At 49.3% G+C, this 20,312-nt stretch overlaps 1 protein-coding gene across 1 annotated transcript in view; it reads left to right on the top strand.

Annotated features, from left to right (window-relative positions):
* The first annotated feature begins 1,715 nt into the window (after nucleotides 1-1,715).
* The window catches only part of Prep (prolyl endopeptidase), a 106,941-nt gene continuing 88,344 nt past the window's right edge, over nucleotides 1,716-20,312 (top strand). The window contains exons 1-2 of the mRNA XM_052751410.1: nucleotides 1,716-1,849; nucleotides 6,526-6,600. Of these exons, the coding sequence (XP_052607370.1) occupies nucleotides 1,805-1,849; nucleotides 6,526-6,600 (120 nt within the window). The 5' untranslated portion in view covers nucleotides 1,716-1,804. The remainder of the gene's footprint in view (nucleotides 1,850-6,525; nucleotides 6,601-20,312) is intronic.

The raw sequence follows: 20,312 nt of genomic DNA, 5'->3' as shown, positions 1-20,312 counted from the left end.
TGAGGGGTGTGCACATTTTCAGTTTTCAAGGCGGGAGGAGCCTTGACTAAAAGGAAAGAAAGCGAATGATGTCTGAGGCTGTCTTCTTCCTTGGGCATGGTGATAGCTAATCTTAGTTGTCAGCTTGACACACCTGGGAAGAAGGAACAATGGAAGAGTTGTTTCTATCAGATTGGCAGGTAGGCACATCTGCGGGGCATATTCTTGATTCCTATTTGATGTTGGAGGGCCTAGCCCTCTGTGGGAAGTACCATCCCTGAACAGGTAGGTTCGGGCTATCTAACAAAGGCAGCAGGTAGGCACGCGCGTGAGTCAGGTTGTCACCTCTAAGCAGAAGTAAAACCCTTTCCTCCCCGTGTTGATTCTGGTCAGTGTTTCATCACAGCAACAGGGTCCAAAAAATAGGGCTGCTACTGCGGTTCCTAGGCTTTCTACCATAAGTTGTCAAACTCAAGTTTCTGCTGCTAAGGGGTGCCCTTGTAAACTACACAGACTGCATCTCTATTTGCCTTTTGAGGGGGAAGGCATCAGACAGTTGGAAATGAATGTTAGCACCAGAGACTGAATCCTGGCTCTCTCTCTTCCACCCCACTATTTGTGAAACTCTGAACAAAGGAAAGTCCCAGCTTATCTCAACTGTAAAACTGGGACAATAACGTTTTCATCTCAAAGTTTAATGAGGTATCAACTGTTATCTGGGGCTTTCTAGGTCGAGTGTCCTTGGGATAATCTTTAAGAAGCTCTCATAGATGGCAGGAGCTGGCCTGTCCGGCACCCCCTGCCGACTGGGCTCAGTAGTGCCAGCCTGCCGAGAGAGTCTTGACTGTTGGAAACCAACAGCGCGAGTTCTCCCACAGCGCAGGCTTTTTCTGATGGCCCCTTTCCTCCCCACGTCTGGCAGCAAGGCAGGGACACACTAGGCACACGCAATACTAGGAGGACCCGGGCTAACAGGCCTCTTCTGGATGGTCCACAAATCGAGGCCAGAACACAAACCATCGTTAGCCCAGGGGTAAAGAAGTACAGTTATTAAATCTTCCTGGGTTTGAGGTCGGGCTGGTTATCTTGTCTCTTTCCAACACAGGAACAGTGGAGCTCAAAATGCAAAACCTGGAGCAGAAGGGAGGAGCCAGGCAGGGCAAGCAGAGAACCCTAGATACCCAGCAGTCCTCCCACCGCGCTCCCTAGCAGTCAGTACATCGCCAACACGCGCACATTCATTGTCCGGGCAACACCTCCAAACCACCTCCGCAGCCTGGAGGCCGTGCTCCCGGTGTCCTTCAACGGCTGGGGTGGAGGGCAGTGTGCTTCCTTCACGGTCACCGTGAAGCGTATCTGTCCCCGGGTCCACCGTGGCAGGCGAGGGAAAGCAGGCCCCGGCCAGCGAAGAGGCAAAGTTTCCCTCCCCGGCGCGGAGGGAGGGAAGGCGGGGTACGCGGGGCTGCGGGAGGCCGGTCGCCGAGCGGCGTGGCGCGGCGGCGTCGGCGTGCCCTTCCGTGCGCTCGGGCGGCGCGGGCGCGGCCGGCGATCCTGCAGAGGGAGCTGTGCGCCCGCTCTGGCGCCCGCGCGGCGACTCCTCTCCCTCTTGCCGGCGCTTGGGCCCGCCCGCCGGGGAGGGGCTCCGGGCCTCGCCGACAGCGTCTTCCTGCTTGGCGCACAACCCCGCCGCGAGTCCTCCGGTGCGCGCCGGCCGCCAGCTGCCCGCCCGCTCGCCCGCTCGCCCGGCTCGCCCGCCCGCCGTCCTCCGCCGCAGTCCGCGCCCAGCCTCGCCCGCGGCCCCCGCAGCCCGCGCCCGGCCCCGGCCATGCTGTCCTTCCAGTACCCCGACGTGTACCGGGACGAGACCGCCGTGAGTACCCCGCTCGCGCCGCGCCGCCGGGCCCACGCCTCCCGCAGCACGGCTCCCGCAGCCCCGCGCCCCTGCGCCCCGCGCGGCTCCCCGGCCTTTGTTTGCCGAGCCGGCCGGGGTCGCGGGGCTCCTCCCGGCGCGGGACCGGCGGGCAGCCGCGGCCCACGTGCCCGAGTCTGTGGTCAGCGCCACCCGGCTCCTAGGGCAGACGCCCGGCAGGCGTGGGCTCCTGGGGCCGGTGGGGACACGGACTGTACCCGTGTCTCTAAGTCGAGGAGCCTTCTGGCTTAAATATGGTGGTAGGGGAAAGTGTATGCTGGTGTGTGTGCGTGGGAAATGATGTAAGATTTTAAAACAAAAGCAAACTTTGAGAACTTGGAATTTGCAAGTCCTTAAGAGTGGGAGCTCATTCATTCCGCTTTAAGGCTGCCCTGCCCCGAGTAGGGGGCTGGGCGTTGGTTGCTGGAGTTGCAAATGAGGAGACAGAGTGGTGGGGTAGGAGCAGGGGCCCCGGTGAGCTGAGGCCATCCAAGTTTGCTTAATAAAGGAAGTTAAGTCAGGTGAGGCCTTTTACAAAGTAAGTTTTGCCCAGTGAGAGTAACTGTTTACTTAAGCTGCAGGTGAACTTCAGACACAGTGAAATTCAGAATTCTGGGCAAACGTGTGTGTGTGTGTGTGTGTGTGTGTGTGTGTAAAAATTAGTTTGGCATTGAAGAGGTGGATTAAATCCAAATATGATGGCCCGGATTTCTGGGCTCATAGGCCAATTTGTCAGGTTACTTAAAATAGAATCATAGTAAAAATATTTTTGTATAGTCCAGTTGTCTTTTTTTTTTTCTGTTTACGTTTATCCGGTTTATGCCGTGTACTCTGAAGCACACTGAGGTAAAGGTTTGTGTGATAGCCCATCTTGTTTTCAAATGAACTTCAAATATCTGCTGCAATGTTTCTTTTACCAGTGACCATCTGGTAACCATGTTTCTCGGCCTGTTCAGCTGCTTGCTTATTGAGTTTGTCCTAACCATTCTCCAAACCCTCTTCCCACAGGGAAGGCCTGCTTGTGTTGTGTACAGGAGTGGAATGATCCTGCTGGAATGAGGAAGGGGAATGTTGTTCTGGTGGTGTCCCTCACTTCTGAACAGATCTCTTACCTGTTACAGGCCTCCTTTCTCCCACATGGACTTAAGACTTGCCATTCAGATGGCCTAGCTCTGCAGTGGGTCACGGAGGAAGATGGGGAACTGTGTTGACTGAATCTTGAGAGCCCTTTGGTTTTCAAATTAGCATTATATACATCTAATACATTATCATTAATATGTATTACATGTATATATAGCTACTACCATTTTGTGACTGATAAATACAGTCTTAGGGTTTTTCTTGGTTTTTTTTTTTTTTTGAACCTTGGAGTGGATTAAGGGTAGTGTTGGTTCTTGCTTAATGTTTCCATACTCCAGTCTGTACCAATCTTGTCATTTATCTAAGTTTAACAGTTCCTGCAAGGGCCAAGTAGGGATTGTATGAAATATTCTAAGGGTTTACACACAACTGTAAAGAGGTTATTTAGAATACGCTCTAGAACCTTCTCACCAAGGCCTTGGTGCAGGAGTGGCAGCCAGGGGCAGCCTGTGGCTTTCATGGCTTAGTCATGTTGGCCTGGTAACCTCCATGGGTGGCATTTCCCCGCAGCGGGGTTGTAACACCAACTCCTAGATTTGACTTCTTGCATTTGCTCCAGTGTAGCATTTGGAGGGTGGGTTTGGTCCCTAGAACACATGCTGGGGACTTCTGTAGTTCCGTCTCTCACTTGAGCATCTCTCAGCCCTGCTTGTTAGTTCCCCGTCAATGTGGAGTTGGAGCATGAAGCCCATGTGTGGACTTGGCCCTTCTCGTGGAAGACCATCAGCCCTTCTGTGCCACTGCTGCTTATCTAACAACAGGTCAGGAACTGCAGGGCTCCCACGGGACACCCGAGCCCTGTAGAGGGTGTTGGGTGAGTGGAAAACACAGAGAAGGACGGGGCTAAAAGGAAATCATTTTCGAATTGAACCTGAGAGTTGACTGGCTAAGGGTGAAAGGACATAATGGACCCGAGATTAAAGTAAAGCCATAGTTGTGCAATCTGAACAGCTGTGAAATGGCGTTTACCTAGAGGCCAGCAGGAAGACCCTCATGACCACACCACCCATGGAAAGTCAGGCTTGGGGGCAGCTGGAAAGAGAAGCAGACCCAGTGCAGTGACGAACAGCATCAAGCAGTGCAGTGTCTTATCAGGGCTCTCACAGCCCCTTGGGGAGGTGAAGGATGGCTTCCAGGCTTAGATCATGATGAATTCCATGTATGTAACTTCTGTACAAGGGATGTGGCTGTGAGACCACTCGGTAGGGCATGGTCTTACAAAGGGGTGCGGGCAACAATGAAGAGGATGTTGTGGACTGTGGCTCCTGGGGATTGACAGTAGGAGCGTACTGGAGAATCGTTTCTTGTCTTGGTTAATGTCTTTGTGATAACTAACATCAGAAGACAGTGCTGGGTCTGGGAAGACATATATACTTCTTGTAGAGGACCGTTTGCAGTCAGGCATGTGATGCTCTGGGTCCTGAGGTGGAGCTCAGCCATGTATTTGTTGGGGTACACCTGGTCAGGCTTCCTAGCTAAGGACATAGCAGATGTTAGACCCTCAGGCTTTGGGGTCAATAGGCTGCACCCCACTTGTTAGCTCTTTCCAGCTTTAGTTTCCTCACCCCACAGCAAGGGTTGGATAGATTAATGTGGAAGAAATCCATGGTGTATTATGAACTCAGTCTCTGGCTGCACATGGTAAACCGTTTGACCTTTCTTCTTCTTAACCTCTCTGAAATGTGTTTTGCAGTCTGTAACCTGGAATTATCAACAACTTTTTATATAGTAAATCGGCCCCTCTTTGTGTAGCAAAGTCGTGAATGGTCAATGAATGCTCAGTAAATACCACAGCAACACTTTGCCTCAGTGTGGACTGCTATGACTACGCTACTAACTTTTCTACTTTCTTATGAAAAGCAAATTGGGCAGTATGCCCAAGGACATTTTTAAAGTGGTCTGTACTCCAGGCTGGCTGACTGGTTTGGTCACAGCCCTGACTGAATGTGGATGGCTGTAGGCATGTTGCTCAATCCTGTGCCTGCCAGAGCACCTCAGAGGACTTTAAAACCATGATTTCTGTATTGACAACAGAGAGAAAGTTTTTACTATAAACCTATTATATAACCACTCAAGGTGTCAAATGAGAAAGGTTTGTAGATGAGAAGAGATCTTAAAATGCTTTCATTGAGTGGCGTTCAGCCAAAATTGAGAGTGATAAAGGTGGAAAATCGGTTTTTATGAAGACCCTTGAGGAGCGGGCTTAGTCTGTTTTTAGGTCCGTTGTGTAACCAGACCTTCCTCCTGCTCACCCAGCCTTTTCTGTCCATCCTCCATTTCTCTCAGGTGGCTCCAGATAGGGAGAAATGCTGACAGGCAGGGGTGTAGGCAGGAGACACTGGGCTTGGAGGAGCACTGGAAAGAATGTTCAGGGGCTCTTTCCGGGAGAGTTTGCCTTCCTTGGGGAGTAGCCCCAGTCTTCTGGTTTTGTGGTAGAAAGCAAGGAGACAAGTTACAAATTCATCGTGGTAGAGGTGACAGTCCCACACAGCCCAGTGCAAGAAGCCTTACCCAGAGTGTTAGGGTCACCCACAGACCAGACTGGAGAAACTGATACTAGGCTTTAGTTAATAGGATTCATCTTGACCCTTTGAGGTGGAGAGATTGTGTCGTTAGGCATGATCACATGGAGAGTGGTAAAGAGCAAGCCTGTTTATGTCTTCCAGCCCCTTCCCTGGTCCTTGGGGCCAGGCCTTGGACTTTGTGCTGTTAGAAGCATCTTAGTCGGGAGTTCCAGAGGCTCCCCCCACCCCAGGCTCCGTCAACATGGAACAGTTTCATTTCTTCAAGTGTCTAAGTGGTGATGACATTTGTGCCGTGTGTGTGTGTGTGTGTGTGTGTGTGTGTGTGTGTGTGTGTGTGTGTGTGTGTGATGGCATTTGTGCTATGTGTAAGTGACAAAAGATGATCTCATAACAGCCAAAAGAGGTTGTGGTTTGAGTATGCCCCATGGTGTGTAGGCCAGCTTCTGTAGCTGGCAGCAGAACCAGAGTATGTATTAGAAACTTGCTTTTAGAAGTTCAGACCCAAAGCAAAACTGATCATATGCCATGTTGTAGGGAGCTGATTTCCTTAGCCAAGGTCAGTGTGAACAGGAGCCGAAGCGCGTGTGTGCTGGCATGTGTGCTGACTCCCAGGTGTGTCCTCCGTGTGTGCCCACGGCATTGTGTCCTTCTGTGCTTCACCCCAGCAACACGGTTGTGAGTTTCTCTAGCCCAGCAGCCCGCCATATTGTTGGATGTTGTACAGATGGAGCCGGTTCCTATTCAGACCTTTCGTCTTTCTTTCCTGCTAAAACATTCTTTTCATGAAGAGTGGCTTGACACCTTTGAGAACCTGCCAACTTTGGTTCATGTGGTAATTTGGGCAGACATGCTGCCAGTGAGCCAGTTAGTGTCCTTGTCTGGCCCTTTCGCATTTCTCCACATACAGAATATATATTTTTTAACTGGGCTTGGGCACTGCTTACTCAAGACCTCTCATTTTGTCTTTTGCAGGTACAGGATTATCATGGACATAAAATCTGTGATCCTTATGCTTGGCTTGAAGACCCAGACAGCGAGCAGACGAAGGTAATTTTGGCTTACAGTAGGAGATAAGTCACCTTAGTGACCAGCACTCACCTGCAGATGTCTGTAGCGAGAGCTTTCCCGTCCTCTGTCTCCCTGGGTTTCTGCCTTGGGTCAGGGTGTGTCCCTGTGGGCACCCCTGTTTTTTGTCACATGTTTTGTGAAGGGGAAGAAGGAGAAAACACATTCAGTCCCCAGAGTGAATAAATGTTAAGTAAATGTGGCTTGTCCTGACACCTGGTGCATAATGTATTTGGAGTGAAAATATTAAAAGGGGGCTGGAGAGATGGCTCAGAGGTTGAGAGCACCGACTGCTCTTCCAGAGGTCCTGAGTTCAATTCCCAGCAACCACATGGTGGCTCACAACCATCTGTAATGAGATCTGGTGCCCTCTTCTGGCATGTAGGCACATATGTCGGCAGAACACTATACATAATAAATAAATCTTTAAAAAAAAAGAAAATATTAAAAGGAAGGGAAGAAAACAGATTGTACTAGAGAAAATAATGGTTTAAAGGAAAAATGGCTTAACCTACCTTGGGGTGGGGCAAAGAAATAAAGATCCTACGTATTAGACAAACACTAGTTTTGATAATTCAGTGCTGGTTTTAACACAACAAAGAAAAAAACTTAAATTGTAAATAGAAGAGTATTGTTAGGTTTTGTTAAGTCAGGGCAGAGGGAAAACTAAGAACATAAAACTTTGTTTTGGAGAAACATTTCAAGGGTTCAGCTGAAGTCTCGTTTTGTTAATGAAGTTCTGATGCTGTGAGCTGTGGAGATTGCTCCTTTGCACTGTGGAACTTGTCAGGTGTGTGTGTGTGTGTGTGTGTGTGTGTGTGTGTGTGTGTGTGTGTGTGTGTGTGTGTGTGTGTGTATGCGCTACGTGGTTAGGTTTCCTTGGGAGGGACTACTGTGTCTCAATTTCACCGTTTTGTTTTTGAGACAGGGTTTCTCTGTGTAGCCCTGGCTCTTGAACTCGTTCTGTAGACCAGGCTGGCTTTGAACTTAGGGATCTTCCTGTCTTCCTCCAGAGCACTGGGATTAAAGGTGTGTGCCGCCCCACCTGGCTCTCAAGTTCATCCTAAGTCCCTCAGCTCTTTGAGGTGCAGCCACACATTCTACTTTGTACATGAGAGTTTGCCACACAAGCCCGAGGACCTGAGTTCAGATCACCCACACTCAAAGAAAGTTGGGTGTACCCTGTAATCCCAGAGCTGGGGAGGTAGAGACGTGAGGATCCTGGGGTTTGCTGGTCAGCCAGTCCAACAGAATCAGTAGATTTCTGGCCTCCATATGCACCCAACACCCATCTGCATATATAGAAACACACGTACAGAACATGAAGAACACACATGCGTGTACTGTGTCTAGTGTGCTCCTTGTCCTGGCTAGTCTTTGTCAACTTGACATACGTTAGTCACCTGGGAGGAGGGAACCTCAGCTAGGGTGTTGCCTCCATCAGATTGGCCCATGGGCAAGTCTGTGGGGGCATTTTTCTGGACTGTTGTTGATATGGGAGGGCTCAGCCTGCCGTGGTTGGTACCATCCTTAAGTAGGTGGGCCTGAGCTGTACAAGAAAGATGGTGGAGCAAGCCAGTAACCAGTGTCCTGCATGGTGTGAGCTGCAGTTCCTGCCTCCAGGTTCCTGGCTGGAGCTCCAGCTCCTGCTTCCTGCCGTGATGGTCCGAACAACCTGCAAGCCAGATTAAACCCCTCCTTCCCCAAGCTGCTTTTCGTCATAGTGTTTATCTCAGCAACAAGAAGCCAGCTAGAAAATACTCACCATTTCACAAATTTGAGTGCCTTTAGAATCCTAGCACATATTTCCCCCTAAGAAAAACATTTTAAAAAAAATTTTTGATTGAAAAGAAAAAAAAAAGTCACATGCTGTCCAGGTCATTTTCAGGCCTCTCTCCATATCCTGTATCTGTGCCTCATGGGCCCTCAGCACTGTGACGTCAGTGTTCCCTGGAGAACTGAATCCACATTTGCAAATCTGCTTACATTCTCTGGAAAGCACCAGCTAGTGGGATTGGGCTCTCCCTGCTCCAGCAGGGAAGAACTGGAGTAGACTCCTAGGACGTGAGACATGGAGGAGGAGGAGGAGGAGATGGCTCTGGCTGGAGTTAATGTCCTCTGTGCCTTCTTCCTTCCATCCCACGAATGGCTTGCCTGCTCCGCTTGGCTCTGCCAGCTTCACCGTCCGGTGAGACCGGAGCCTCCTTTTCTGTTCACCGTGGTTCTGTCAGCTTCCCGTCCTTCGTGCCTGAAGTCGGCACTCCTCCATCCCGAGGTTTTCTAGCCTGCAATCCTCCATTTGCTTCCCAACTGCCCTCAAGGAAGACAGAATTCTCCCCCTTGTGGAGGGGAGACTCTGGACCGTAACGTTTCTCCTAAGCGTTTCTGGCACATCTCTGGAAAACTGCCCCCAGTGAAGTGAGGATTCCTTTGCCTGACGCATCTGGTCTAACCTGGGTTTCTCCAGCCTCTGATGCTGGTTGTCCAAGTCACTTAGCAATTTCAGACAACCGGATGCACCTGGTGTGTTTGCTTGGCTGTTCCTCTGTTCCTAATGACTGGTCCTGTGGATAATAAGCCACTTATTAGTAGGTGCCAAGCTTCCAGTTAATAGATGAAATTTCGCTAATTAGTGATGCAGGCAGCCTTTGATGGATGCTAATAACGCATTGTTGTTTTCATGGTTAAGATTTATTGTATGCTTACTGTGTGTCAGATAGTTTACTGAGAGCTTTGCCTACCCTAGCGTGTTTGATTTTTGTACTCTGAAATAGACCTTTCCCCCCACATTTTACAGAAATTGAAGTACTAAGTGTGAATTAAGTAACCTGCCAAGGACACCTTCTGGTGTATTTCCAGGAGTGGAACCCAGCAGCAGAGTTGATTATCAAAAATTAAAATAAAAATAAAAGTGGAAGCCAGGTGGTGGCTCATACCTTTTAATCCCAGCACGCAGGAGGCAGAGGCAGGAGGATCTCTGTGAGTTCAAGTCCAGCCTGGTCTACAGAATGAGTTCCAGGATAGCCAGGGCTACACAGAGAAACCCTGTCTTGAACAACAAAAACTAAGATAAACAAACAAGTATCAATAAATGAAAGACCCCACCACGCCGTTGGGTTGTGTGAGCCTCGGGGGTGCTGGCTGTAGGACCATGTCTGTGAAAGCGCCTGCCAGCCTCCACTCTCACGGTCTGCTCACACGGCAGCTGCAGCTATGCCTGCTCGCCATTAAATTTTTGTTTTCAGATTAAAAGGAAAACCTCGATAGAGTATGTTTTCTTTCTTTGGGTTAGTGGGAGGGCTTGTAGGAGATGGGTCACAGGGTCGTGTGTGTGTGTGTGTGTGTGTGTGTGTGTGTGTGTGTGTGTCTGTCTGTCTGTCGCACTGAATCTAATATTTACTGGTTTGGTTAGATTGCTTGGCCAGCATGCCCCAGGGATCCTCCTCTGTCTGCCTCCTCAGCACTGGGATTTGGGATGACAGGGCACGCCACCTCACCCAGCCTTTTATGTGGGAGCTGGGGATCTGAACTCAGACACTCATGCTTGTGCGGCAAGTACTTTACGCACTGAGCCGTCTCCCCAGCCCACAAAACCAGGGTCCCTTGTCCACCAAGCAGATGGTGAGCCACCACACTGCTGCGTTCTCAGCCCCTCTGTGCGTTCTAGAAAAGCAGCAGGAGCGTTTTCCGCTCGCGGTCGCCGGCAGTCCCACAGAGGTGTGTCAGCCACACTCGGTGGCGCGAGGCGAGTGTTCACACAGCTGGTACAGAACAGCAGCAAGAACCGACTCATTATATTTTCGCCAGTCGGAAACGAGAAAGGCTTCCAGCTGTTCGGTACTGGGTTCTGAGATAGTCTGCCGTTCAACCACGTCTTTAGTACAGGTTGTCTGACTCCGACTGTGCTGGCCATTTAGGCTGTGCCTTTATAAAAGAGTGTCAGCAAACATATATATATATAACTTGGAAAACTCTCCAGCAGGGATGGGTGACACCTTTCAAAGTGTCACTGTTGAGGACCCATTTTACAGCAGACGCTCCCGACTGTAGATCACGCACAACTCAGTGCACAGTCTGAAGCAGAGCCTGGGAGGGAGACCTGCCTGGGCTTCTGGGAGGCCCCAAGTGGCCTGCCAACCATGAGCCCTCCTGATCTGAGGGCAGGTGGCCCTGGAGAGGAGACAGGCGCCTACCTTGGGGTTGTAATGTTAGCAGGTCTGAGACTGTGGGGCCCGGCACAAATCGACTACATCTTGGGGGAGAGGGCCGTGGGACCCCAAGGGAAAGGTGCACTACGTAGTTGAGGACTGTGTAATAATACGGCTGAACGGACTTTGCATCTGAGGGGTGAAGGCTTCCGTGTAGTTTGATGTTTGTTCGTGTTAATGTTCAGCAAGTACTGAAAACAAAAGACACTTTAAAAAATTGGCTTTGCACATTGTCTTGGAAAGTGCAGCGTTCTGTTCCTCTAGCTTCAGTTTCTAGATGTTTCTTGAGAAGCAGCTACATGACACTGTTCGGCTTGCCCTGCTTGCTGGCTTCTGTGACTGCCCTGCACCCCTGCCCTCCCTCCAGGTCCCGAGTCCCCTGGCTTCTGGAGGGAGCTCGGCCATTCCCCTGGCCTGCTTTTGTCTGTGGGTGTTCCTGCCCTGGGAGAGAGAGAGGATCTGCTGAGCTCTGTTAGGATGGAAGCGTTCTTTCTGTACACAGTAAATCTCTTGGTGTAAATGAGATGTCAGGTGCCTGGGTCCCGGGGAGGTTTGCAGTCCTTCCCTGTGATTTGAAAAAAAAAAAGTCAGTCTCTGCTTCGTAGTCACTCCATGCTGATCCACAAGCAACTCTCCGTATTCCCGGATGTGCTTGCCTTTCCCCTCCGTCTCCTGCCCCAGACACAGCTGATGAGGACTTAATGACTTCCCAGCACTACCTCGGGAAAGCAGTATATATCGAGTGGCAGCAGTAGTTGGGGTTTCGAGTGTATCTTTTCCTCAGCTGGTGATGGAGTGTGGTGCTCGCTGGCCATAGCAGCAGCTGTAGCACCCAGGTGCCCAGCCACAGGAGTGACAGTCAGCCATCGAGAGTTTACAGTGCGTCCTGGTGCTGATGCTGTGCTTTGGTAAGTTGGGCCTAGTAAATGCAGTTTCGACTTACTTTGTTTTAAACTTCTGGTACGTTCATCAGGATATAACTTCAGTTGAGGAGCTTCTGTAAACCACTGTCTTAAAGGTCAGTGGTAGCCTGGCTGCCAAGGCCAGTGCCTTTCAGAAATCAGTATGCCTTGTATAGGGGCGCTCTGGTCCCCTATATAGCCCGTAAGGGGGTCCTCCGCCCCTTGGCTCTGCCTGGCCCCTTGGGACTTTGGAGATGGCGTCCCTTGCTTTCGTCATCTGGGTCACTGCAGGAGTAGTGAACTGTGTGTGTTCTCCTGGGAGCTGGCAATAATCCACAGGGCCCCTCCCCGCCCCCGTAGTGATAATTGAGATCATTTCTTCCCACTCCCTAGGCTTGGCTTTGTAGACCTCAGGTCTAGATTGAAGTGGCGTCTGTAATCACGTTCTCTTTATCCTGTGCATCTTAGGTATCTTCACCCCTTTAACTGACTTCCTGGAGTTGGTACTGCGTGGCTGAAGGAGATGTGCACAGAGAAAGGAAGCATTTACACCTTTCATGGGCTAGCTGCTTAAATTCTGATTGTGAAGTCAGTCTCTGACTTCATCAGAACTCCTCGGGATCGGGGCACTCGAGGAACCAAGTGTATAGTCAGCTAAATATCTCCAATGACTTTTGTTTGTTTTCTCTTGGGAGCTTCTCCTGGCAAAGAGAGACTACCAGCTCTATTTCCCTTCTGTTTCTTTAGAGAATTCTTAATAGCAACCAGAAAAATCAATGCAAAACATTGTGTGTATAGGTATCCTTTCTAAACAAATAAGATGAACTGCCATTTTTTTTTTTTTTTTTTTTTGAGACTGTGTAGTGTCTTTGTCCTTTCCTAGAGCATCTCGTACCTTCTCTTCCCAGTCTTCTGTTGACCGGGTTGTTTATGGTAACCAATTACACCTGCTGGCAAGGGGCTGAAAAGTAGGACCCACTGCCTTCCATCTTGGGGTCGAGAAGCTTGGAAGTGTCTTATCTTCTTCCTCTGTTCCATTGCCTCTCCTTTCCTTGTCTGGGACATTTAAATAACCCAATAGTTTCTACGAGATCAGTGACCTCCATGGCAGACCAGCGGAGGAGGGATTTTAGGAGCAAAGCGCCTGCTTTCTTGGGCTCCATTCCTGCATCGGCTGAGACCGGTTTTCCACATGCTTGTTTTGTTGTAGTTTTGCTCTCTAGTATTAAACCAGGCGTTGCTGTTTGTATTAGTCTGGCCTAGGGCTACGTGGAGCAAGAGCTTTTCCTAGTGTGGTGCAGGGCCAGGTGAATGAGGATCCCTCTGACTGCATCTTCCCACTGGGCAGGTTGCAGGAAAGCCAGTGGAGTGGAAGCTTGCTCAGAGGAATTTCAGTGCCGTGAAGTGCGGGTGAAGTAGCCGTGCGCGCTGGCTGGGGGAGCTGAGGCACACGGGAAGTCAGCTGGAGTGGGTTTGGGTTACTGTGTTCTTTGAAGACTTTGCTCTGTTCCTCCAGTCTAGGTGATGCTCTTCTGTGGTGGAATGGAATGTTTCTCAGGTGACCCAGAAGTCAGAGGGCACAGGTGAGCCCTTAGTTTTATTCGCACTTCTGTGACCAAAGGCAGCCTTTACGTTTCGTTTCCTTTATGAGAACAAGTGAGTGGGCCCTGGGGAGACAGCCGGGGGTAGAGTGCTTGTACACACGTGAGGACTGCAGTGCAGATCCCCCATGTGGAAGCCGAGTGGATGTGGGGGCTCGCCGTCATCCCAGTGCACAGGAGGCAGAGGCAGTGAAGTCCTGGAGCAGTGGTTCTCGCCTTCCTAATGCTGTGACTTTAATACAGCATCTTGTGTTGTCGTGACCCCCCAACATAAGATTATTTCTGTTGCTACTTCATAGCTGTAACTTTGCTACTGTTATGAGTCATAATGTGAATATCTGTGTTTTCTGATGGTCTTAGGCGACCCTCTGAACGGGTTGTTGACTCCTATGTTGAGCACTGCTGCCCTAGAGCAAGCTGGTTAACTGGACTGCTTGAATCAGTGAGCTCTGGGTTCGGCCAGAGATCCTGCTCCAGTATATAGGGACCAATCAAGGAATACAACACCTGACACCAACCTTTGCACAACATATACACGTGCACCTTCATGCACAGGTGTGCCCACACGTGTGAACATGTATATATGTGTGCACGTGCACACACACACACACACACAAAATAGAGGAAAATTTTGTTTATTCATGTAGCTGTGAGGTTATGGCACCCATGTGAGCATATGTGCTATGTATGTGAAACTCCATTTACCATACGCAGTGAGTAAACCAAGATAGTGGTGGATGGGCACTACAGTACAGTGTCCCATCCTCCCAGCCTGCTTTCCTAGTCAGCTCCTCAATGTTGAGCTTTAAAGACCCTTCACCTCATCTACAAACTTAGCCAGATTTCCCTTTTGAGTCGTAGATTTTTACAAAAAAAGATACATTCTTAGTCTCGATTGCCACCCCACTTGAAAACTTGATTTTTGCTTTTTACAGTGTGATGGTTAAACTGGGCCAGTGGTCATCTCCGAGCTGTTTGGTGCCTCCCTTTTAATTGGCACATGGTGAACCCCACTGGCAAAGTAGGCCTGTGAAATGCCCTTCTACCCGTTCATTAAAGTCTCATGTCGGGACCTGGATGGAGAATTACACTCTATGTTACCTTATCAAGTGGAGACAGAAAATGCTTGAAGTAAACATACTGCCACATGTTATTGCAGTCTCCAGGACTTCCGTCTCAAATGTCTCATTACCTACCTCCTGTGGGAATGTGTAGCCCAAGTTCCGTTTGTAAACATTCTTTACCTAAACCCACACTTGAGATTATGTATTTAGGGTACAAATTCCTTTTGCTGTCTCGCTGACATAGTTGTCAGAAGCATGAGGAAGTTGCTGCTGCCCAGTGACTCCTTCCAAGCGCTGCCTGCCCTGTTGGCTTTCTTTCTCCTTGTCTCGCCCCTGTCCCAGGGTTTTCGAGCTGTTTGATTTTGTTTATGGTTAATGCATGTGTGTATGTGTGTTTTAGGTATCAAGCCCAGGTCATCAGGATTGTATGTGCCATCTCACTGGCCTTGTTCCAGAGTTTTTGATGTAAGCAGTAGGAACTGATTCTGGCCAAGTTAGGTAAACGAGGAATTCACAGCAAGGCTTGGAGGGCCGCTGCAGGGATGTGCTGAGGGCCGCTGCGGGGATGATGTGCTGAGGGCCACACTTGGAGCAGGCAGCGCTCAGTGCTTAGTGTAGGAACTCACGCTACCGCGAACACTGCAAAGACTGTTTGCAGTGATGGAGCCCTCTCTTGTTCCGTAACTGTGCCCAGGGGGTGGGGAGGTTGGGGGGGCGCTTGTCAGCCAACCTCCACACAAGTGCTTATCTCTTGTCTCTCCTGTGGGAACAGAACAAGGTGTGATGGGAACCCAGAATTCTGGTTCCTGCAGTGGCAGCACCGATACCTAGAATTTCTGTTCAGTAGGAAGGGAAGTAGATGGCCGCTGCCCCCAGAGTCTCATCTTTCTCTGAACTTGTTCCCTCCCCTTCTGTTCCTCTGTCCTCAACTCCCGTACCAACTCTTAGGTTACATGTGCTGTGGTGTGCAGTGTGCCACTGTGGAATGTCCGGGCTAACGTAGGCCGGAGAGCCTGCCTTTGAGCTCTTAGAGGGTAGTGCCGAAGAGACACTGAGTTGCATCTTGAGTCCCATTTGATTACTACTTGAGAAAACGCCACGGTAGAAAAGCTGACCCCAAGGCGCTGGTGAGATGCTTAAAGGCATTGGCATAGAGCATGTCTGTTTTCCCTGTAGGCATTGACTCAGGTCTGTGGCTCTTCTCTGAGATGCTGGCGTCAGGTGACAACTGTGGCCAGATATGTGCAGCTTAGTGGTTAATGTGGAGGGACCGACCACTGTGTCTCCCAACCTCTTTTATTCTTTTCCACATTTAGCTGCTCTTAGTCCATTTGCCATGTTTGTGGGGAACAGCCCTCACTCATGGAAGACACCAGAGACCCCTCTGCAAGGCACGGATGCTTCACTTCTGGAGCTTCTGGCTGTGGTTGAAATCTCAGTTCCCATCCCTAGGTTTTAAGATCTAGGAGGCCTGGGAAGACTGTCTCTGAGGATGCCAAAATGTGATTAGAGGAAGTAATGTAGGTTTATGTAGGGCCCGCTTGTCAGGCCCTGCAGCCCCACTCCTCGTCTATATATAGCATCTTTGTAAATCACAGTGTGTGTAGGAGAGTGGGGTGTGTGTCGGGTTCCGGGTGTGTGTGTGTGTGTGTGTGTGTGTGTGTGTGTGTGTGTGTGTGTGTGTGTGTGTGTCTCGTTTTTCTCACTGGGGAAGCCCAGGTATCAGAACCCGTGGACTTGTGTGTGACCTGAGCATTTGGACCTGGGCAGTTCAGTCCCCGTGAGCCTCTGCACTCAGCTGTGCCTCCGCACACTCGCCCCTTCTCTTTCTTCTCACCCACGCTCACCGTAGGCTGGTTGTGCACCTAGGTGCTTATATCAGCTCCTTACTTGCTCTTCCTTCTTCCAGAGTTCCATTCCCTCCAGCAACTCGAGAGAACCCTTACAGACTTGGAATCTGGTGATTTGGTGGTACTATGTAGTCATTAAATGAGCAACTTTAGAAGTAAAAATAGGGTTGGATTCCAGCTCCACAATTTTAGTAGTCGTGTGGTCATGTTTTTACCCTTTCTAAGCTTCAGTTTTCTTACCTTGTAATTTGAAGAAAACCACCTCAGATAGTTGTGAAAATTAAATGATTAAATGGTTTCGAACCACTTATCAGAGTTGCAGGCACGTAGGAAGTGCCGGTCACTGCACCCCTAGTGGACAGATTACATAGCACGGGAGTTCCCTGCTGCTTGAGGAGTTCAAGACCTCCTCTGTGGAGCTGTGTGGGACAAGTCCAAATATTAAGATTAGCTTTTGAGCCTTTCCCAGATTTTCCATCACTCTGTTCAGGACTTTTTTGGATCAGTTTTAATCATCCGTATTTCCAAGGGACTGTCCCTTTTACCAAGGTGTTTAGTTTGCTAGGGTGAGGTTGGACATTATACTCCATGATTTCACTAGAGCTGTTTTTCTGTGTCCCTTCTGATTTTGAATATTCATCTCCTCACTCCCCATTAGTTTGACTAGAGCTGTGGCTGAATGTACTTTTTCTTTTAAATGAAAAAGTAGTTCTTTGACTTACAAATTATGCTTTTTAAAATTCTACTCATAAGTTTTTATTTACTTTTTAAAAAAATTTAATATAAATGCTTAGGACTGGAGAAATGACTTAGAGGTTAATAAGAACAGTGGCTGTTCTTTCAGAGGTCCTGAGTTCAATTCCTAGCAACCATGTCGTGGCTCACAACCATCTATAAGGTGTGGTACCCTCTTCTGGAGGTGCAGGCATAAATGCAGACAGAACACTATATACATAATAAATAAATAAAATGTTCCAGGCTCCCTTAAAAAAAATGAATGCTTAGTTTCCCTTGGTAAGTTTCTTGGTATAGACAATTCTTTTCGGATTTCCCAGTCAGCCCTGGTTCAAGCTTCCATCAGCCTCTCCTGGTTCTGGGTGACCACTCTAACCTTGTTCAGCAAACTGTGGGCTCTTAGAACTGTCTGTCAGGCCTCATGATTGGCATGTCTGAAACCCATAGTGGCTTGTAGCAGAGTGTTGCTTCATGGAGTCCAGGGTGTGTGTGTTTTCAGGTTCCGTCTGATCTGGGATTGCGTGTGGTGTTTCCCGGAACCAGGCTCTTGGTCCGTTGGGTCATTGCCTGTTTCCCAGCTGGCTGCTCTGTGGTAGGGAAAGAAGGCCTTGTTCCTTTAGGTTCCACAGTCCTAAGATGCTTCCTAAGATGAGGCAATCTATCTACCAGTGCTTACCTCTGATCTCAAGCAAGCATCTATCTGTAGCCTGGCCTTGTAGACAAGAATTGGTGGAAACTGCCATTAAGATGAGCAGGATTTACTTAGAGAAGAATGTAGAGGACACAGAGCACAGACTGGAGACTGCATGGAGCTGTAATGCCGATCCGACTGAGGTGCCGGCTCTGGGACCCGGGATCCTAAGGAAGAATGAGCAGTTGCAAATGATGAGGCCTCGTGGGGCAGGAGTTGACCTTAGAGTCTAAGGCTGAGGGCAGAACTGTTTGCTGCTTTCCAGCTTGGCATTTCCTGTGAGTACAGAGCGCTCACCCGAAGCAGATGCTCGTCATTAGGCACAGGGAGATCTCTGCTCTCAGTGCTCAGCATATCCAGGTGTGCACTCAGCCCCACGCCCTTGTCCTAAGCAGCTCTGGTAAAATACTGTGGACTAGACCTCTGCCAGTGCCTGCGAGAGTCATGCAGGTAAACCTTCCCCTAGCTGCAGCCTGTGGATTTTGCACTGGCCTTGGTTGGATCTGAGGAGTTGATACTCTGGTTGGCCAGCGGGGGTCAGGCTTTCTTTCCCAAAAGTACCTAGAAGAAATGCTGGGCACATCTCACAAACTTTTAACTTCTAATAGTTTCTCTCTCTCTCTCTCTCTGTCTGTCTTTCACACACACAGTGTGTGTGTGTGTGTGTGTGTGTGTGTGTGTGTGTGTGTGTGTGTGTGTGTGTGTGTGTGTGAGAGAGAGAGAGAGAGAGAGAGAGAGAGAGAGAGAGAGAGAGAGAGAGAGAGAGAGAGTGAGCGTGAGCGCAGATAATGTTTCCGTGTAGGCTGGTATGTATGCTTATAAATGTGGAAGCCAGCAGTTGTCATGTCTCCCTGTTCATCACCTAGTCAAAGCTAAAACTTTAATCTCACTTGGGTCTGAGGCTCTACTGACCAAAAGTCTGGGAAAGAAATGTAAAGTTCAATCCTAAATACCTAATTATTAAAAAATTACAACAGAAGACACAGCCTCGCCTGAATAATCAATAAGCAAATCCAACACACAGTAAGTGTATTTGGAAAATAAAACCAGACATGGAACAGGGGTTATGGCTCCAGGAAGTGAGTGCTGCGCTGTGCAAGCTGGAGGACCAGGCTGGGCTGGCTGGGGCTGGGTGAACTGGTGAGCTGCAGACTGAGTAAGAGGGTGATGAACGGTGCTGGACTCCATAGTCAAACGAAGGTCTCTCTTTCCTCTTCCCTTGTGGACAGTAACTAGCCCCAGTGAGAAACAAACTGATTCAGGGACAAGCAGCGCCCAGGAGGGAGACCTGGCTGGGCTTCTAGGGGGCCCCACGTGGCCTGCTGACCGCAGCCCCTGCAGGTCCTGGGTCTCTTGGCCGTGGGCAGGGGAGCTCTGCCACCCATTGTCCTGCTTTTGTCTGAGAGTCCCTGCCCTGGAAGAGGAGCTGCTGAGCTCTGCTGAGTGGAGGGGGTCCACGTGTGTCCCCACTGACTTTCGGAACACTCAGCTTTGCACTTTGGCTGGATTATAGTTTCCTGCCAGGCCTCGCTGGGCACCAGCCACTTCCTCCAGAAGCTGGTTTACTTGCTAATTATGTTAATCACAGGGCATCTGCAGGGGATTGAGTCCAAGACCTTCCATGAACACCAGAACCTTCGGATGCTCAGGCTCCTAGTGTAAAGTGATTTGCGACTGCACGTTATCTGAGCACTCAAACCATCCCCACATTACCCACAAGACCTAGTACAGAACTTTGTAAATGCTTGTCGTATTTCTACGGAATAATGACAAGGGGAGGGAAACTTGTGTGTGTCTAGTGCAGATACAGTTGTTTTTTCCAGATTCTTTTGATTGATGATTGAGTCCGAGTGAGGGTGTGCAGGGCCGATTGTTTATGCAGCAGGAATTACTCCAGTCTGTGGCATGTACGAACACCATCCTTCCTTGATGGGGGCATTTGAAAAAGCAGGATTGTGGAGGGCCAGTCCCCAGTACCCCCTCGTCACCGAATGGCCATACCCTGCTGTGGAGGTGGCTTCTCCTTCCTGTGCTCATCTGTAGCCTGTGTCCTGTCCCTAATTGATCTCTCGGTTGCACATCATGTTTTATGGAGACTTTTAGTTACCAAGTCACTGTGGGCATCATGTTTATTATTCATATATATAAGAATTGAAGACCATGAGTGTGTCTTATTTTAGTGAACTGCATTTTGGTTTATATAGCAGATAATCCACAGATACTGATAAGGGAACTGTTTATTTAGAAATTACATTGGGGAGAACAACTCACTAACAGGATAGACAGAATCATCGCAAGGTCCTGTCCCACGCGGTTCCTGCCGCCTGAGTCAGTCTGCGCCATCCAAGCCCACGAGGGAGAGAGGCGGCCAGACGAATGTGACCCTCAGCTTAAACTAGCCCTGAGGCCACGTCCTAGTGGCTGGTACTTCAAGGTCATAGGTGGAACAGGTACCCACTACATACAGGTTTATACTTTTCCTTAGAAGGACAAAGTTAGAATGCACATGTTCATGTAAGGCAATCAATAATGGATCTGCATCTGTACTCCCTAAATATATATGTATTTTTAGTTGACAGGGTAAAAGTTGCTTGGTTTGTAGTTTTCAATATATTTTCATGTATTTAAAGATTGCAAAATGTC

The sequence above is a fragment of the Peromyscus californicus genome, unplaced genomic scaffold (genome assembly GCF_007827085.1).
Source record: "Peromyscus californicus insignis strain IS unplaced genomic scaffold, ASM782708v3 Scaffold_22__1_contigs__length_63687245, whole genome shotgun sequence".
NCBI classification, from domain to species: domain Eukaryota; kingdom Metazoa; phylum Chordata; class Mammalia; order Rodentia; family Cricetidae; genus Peromyscus; species Peromyscus californicus.
This window is presented reverse-complemented; position numbering and strand designations above follow the sequence as displayed.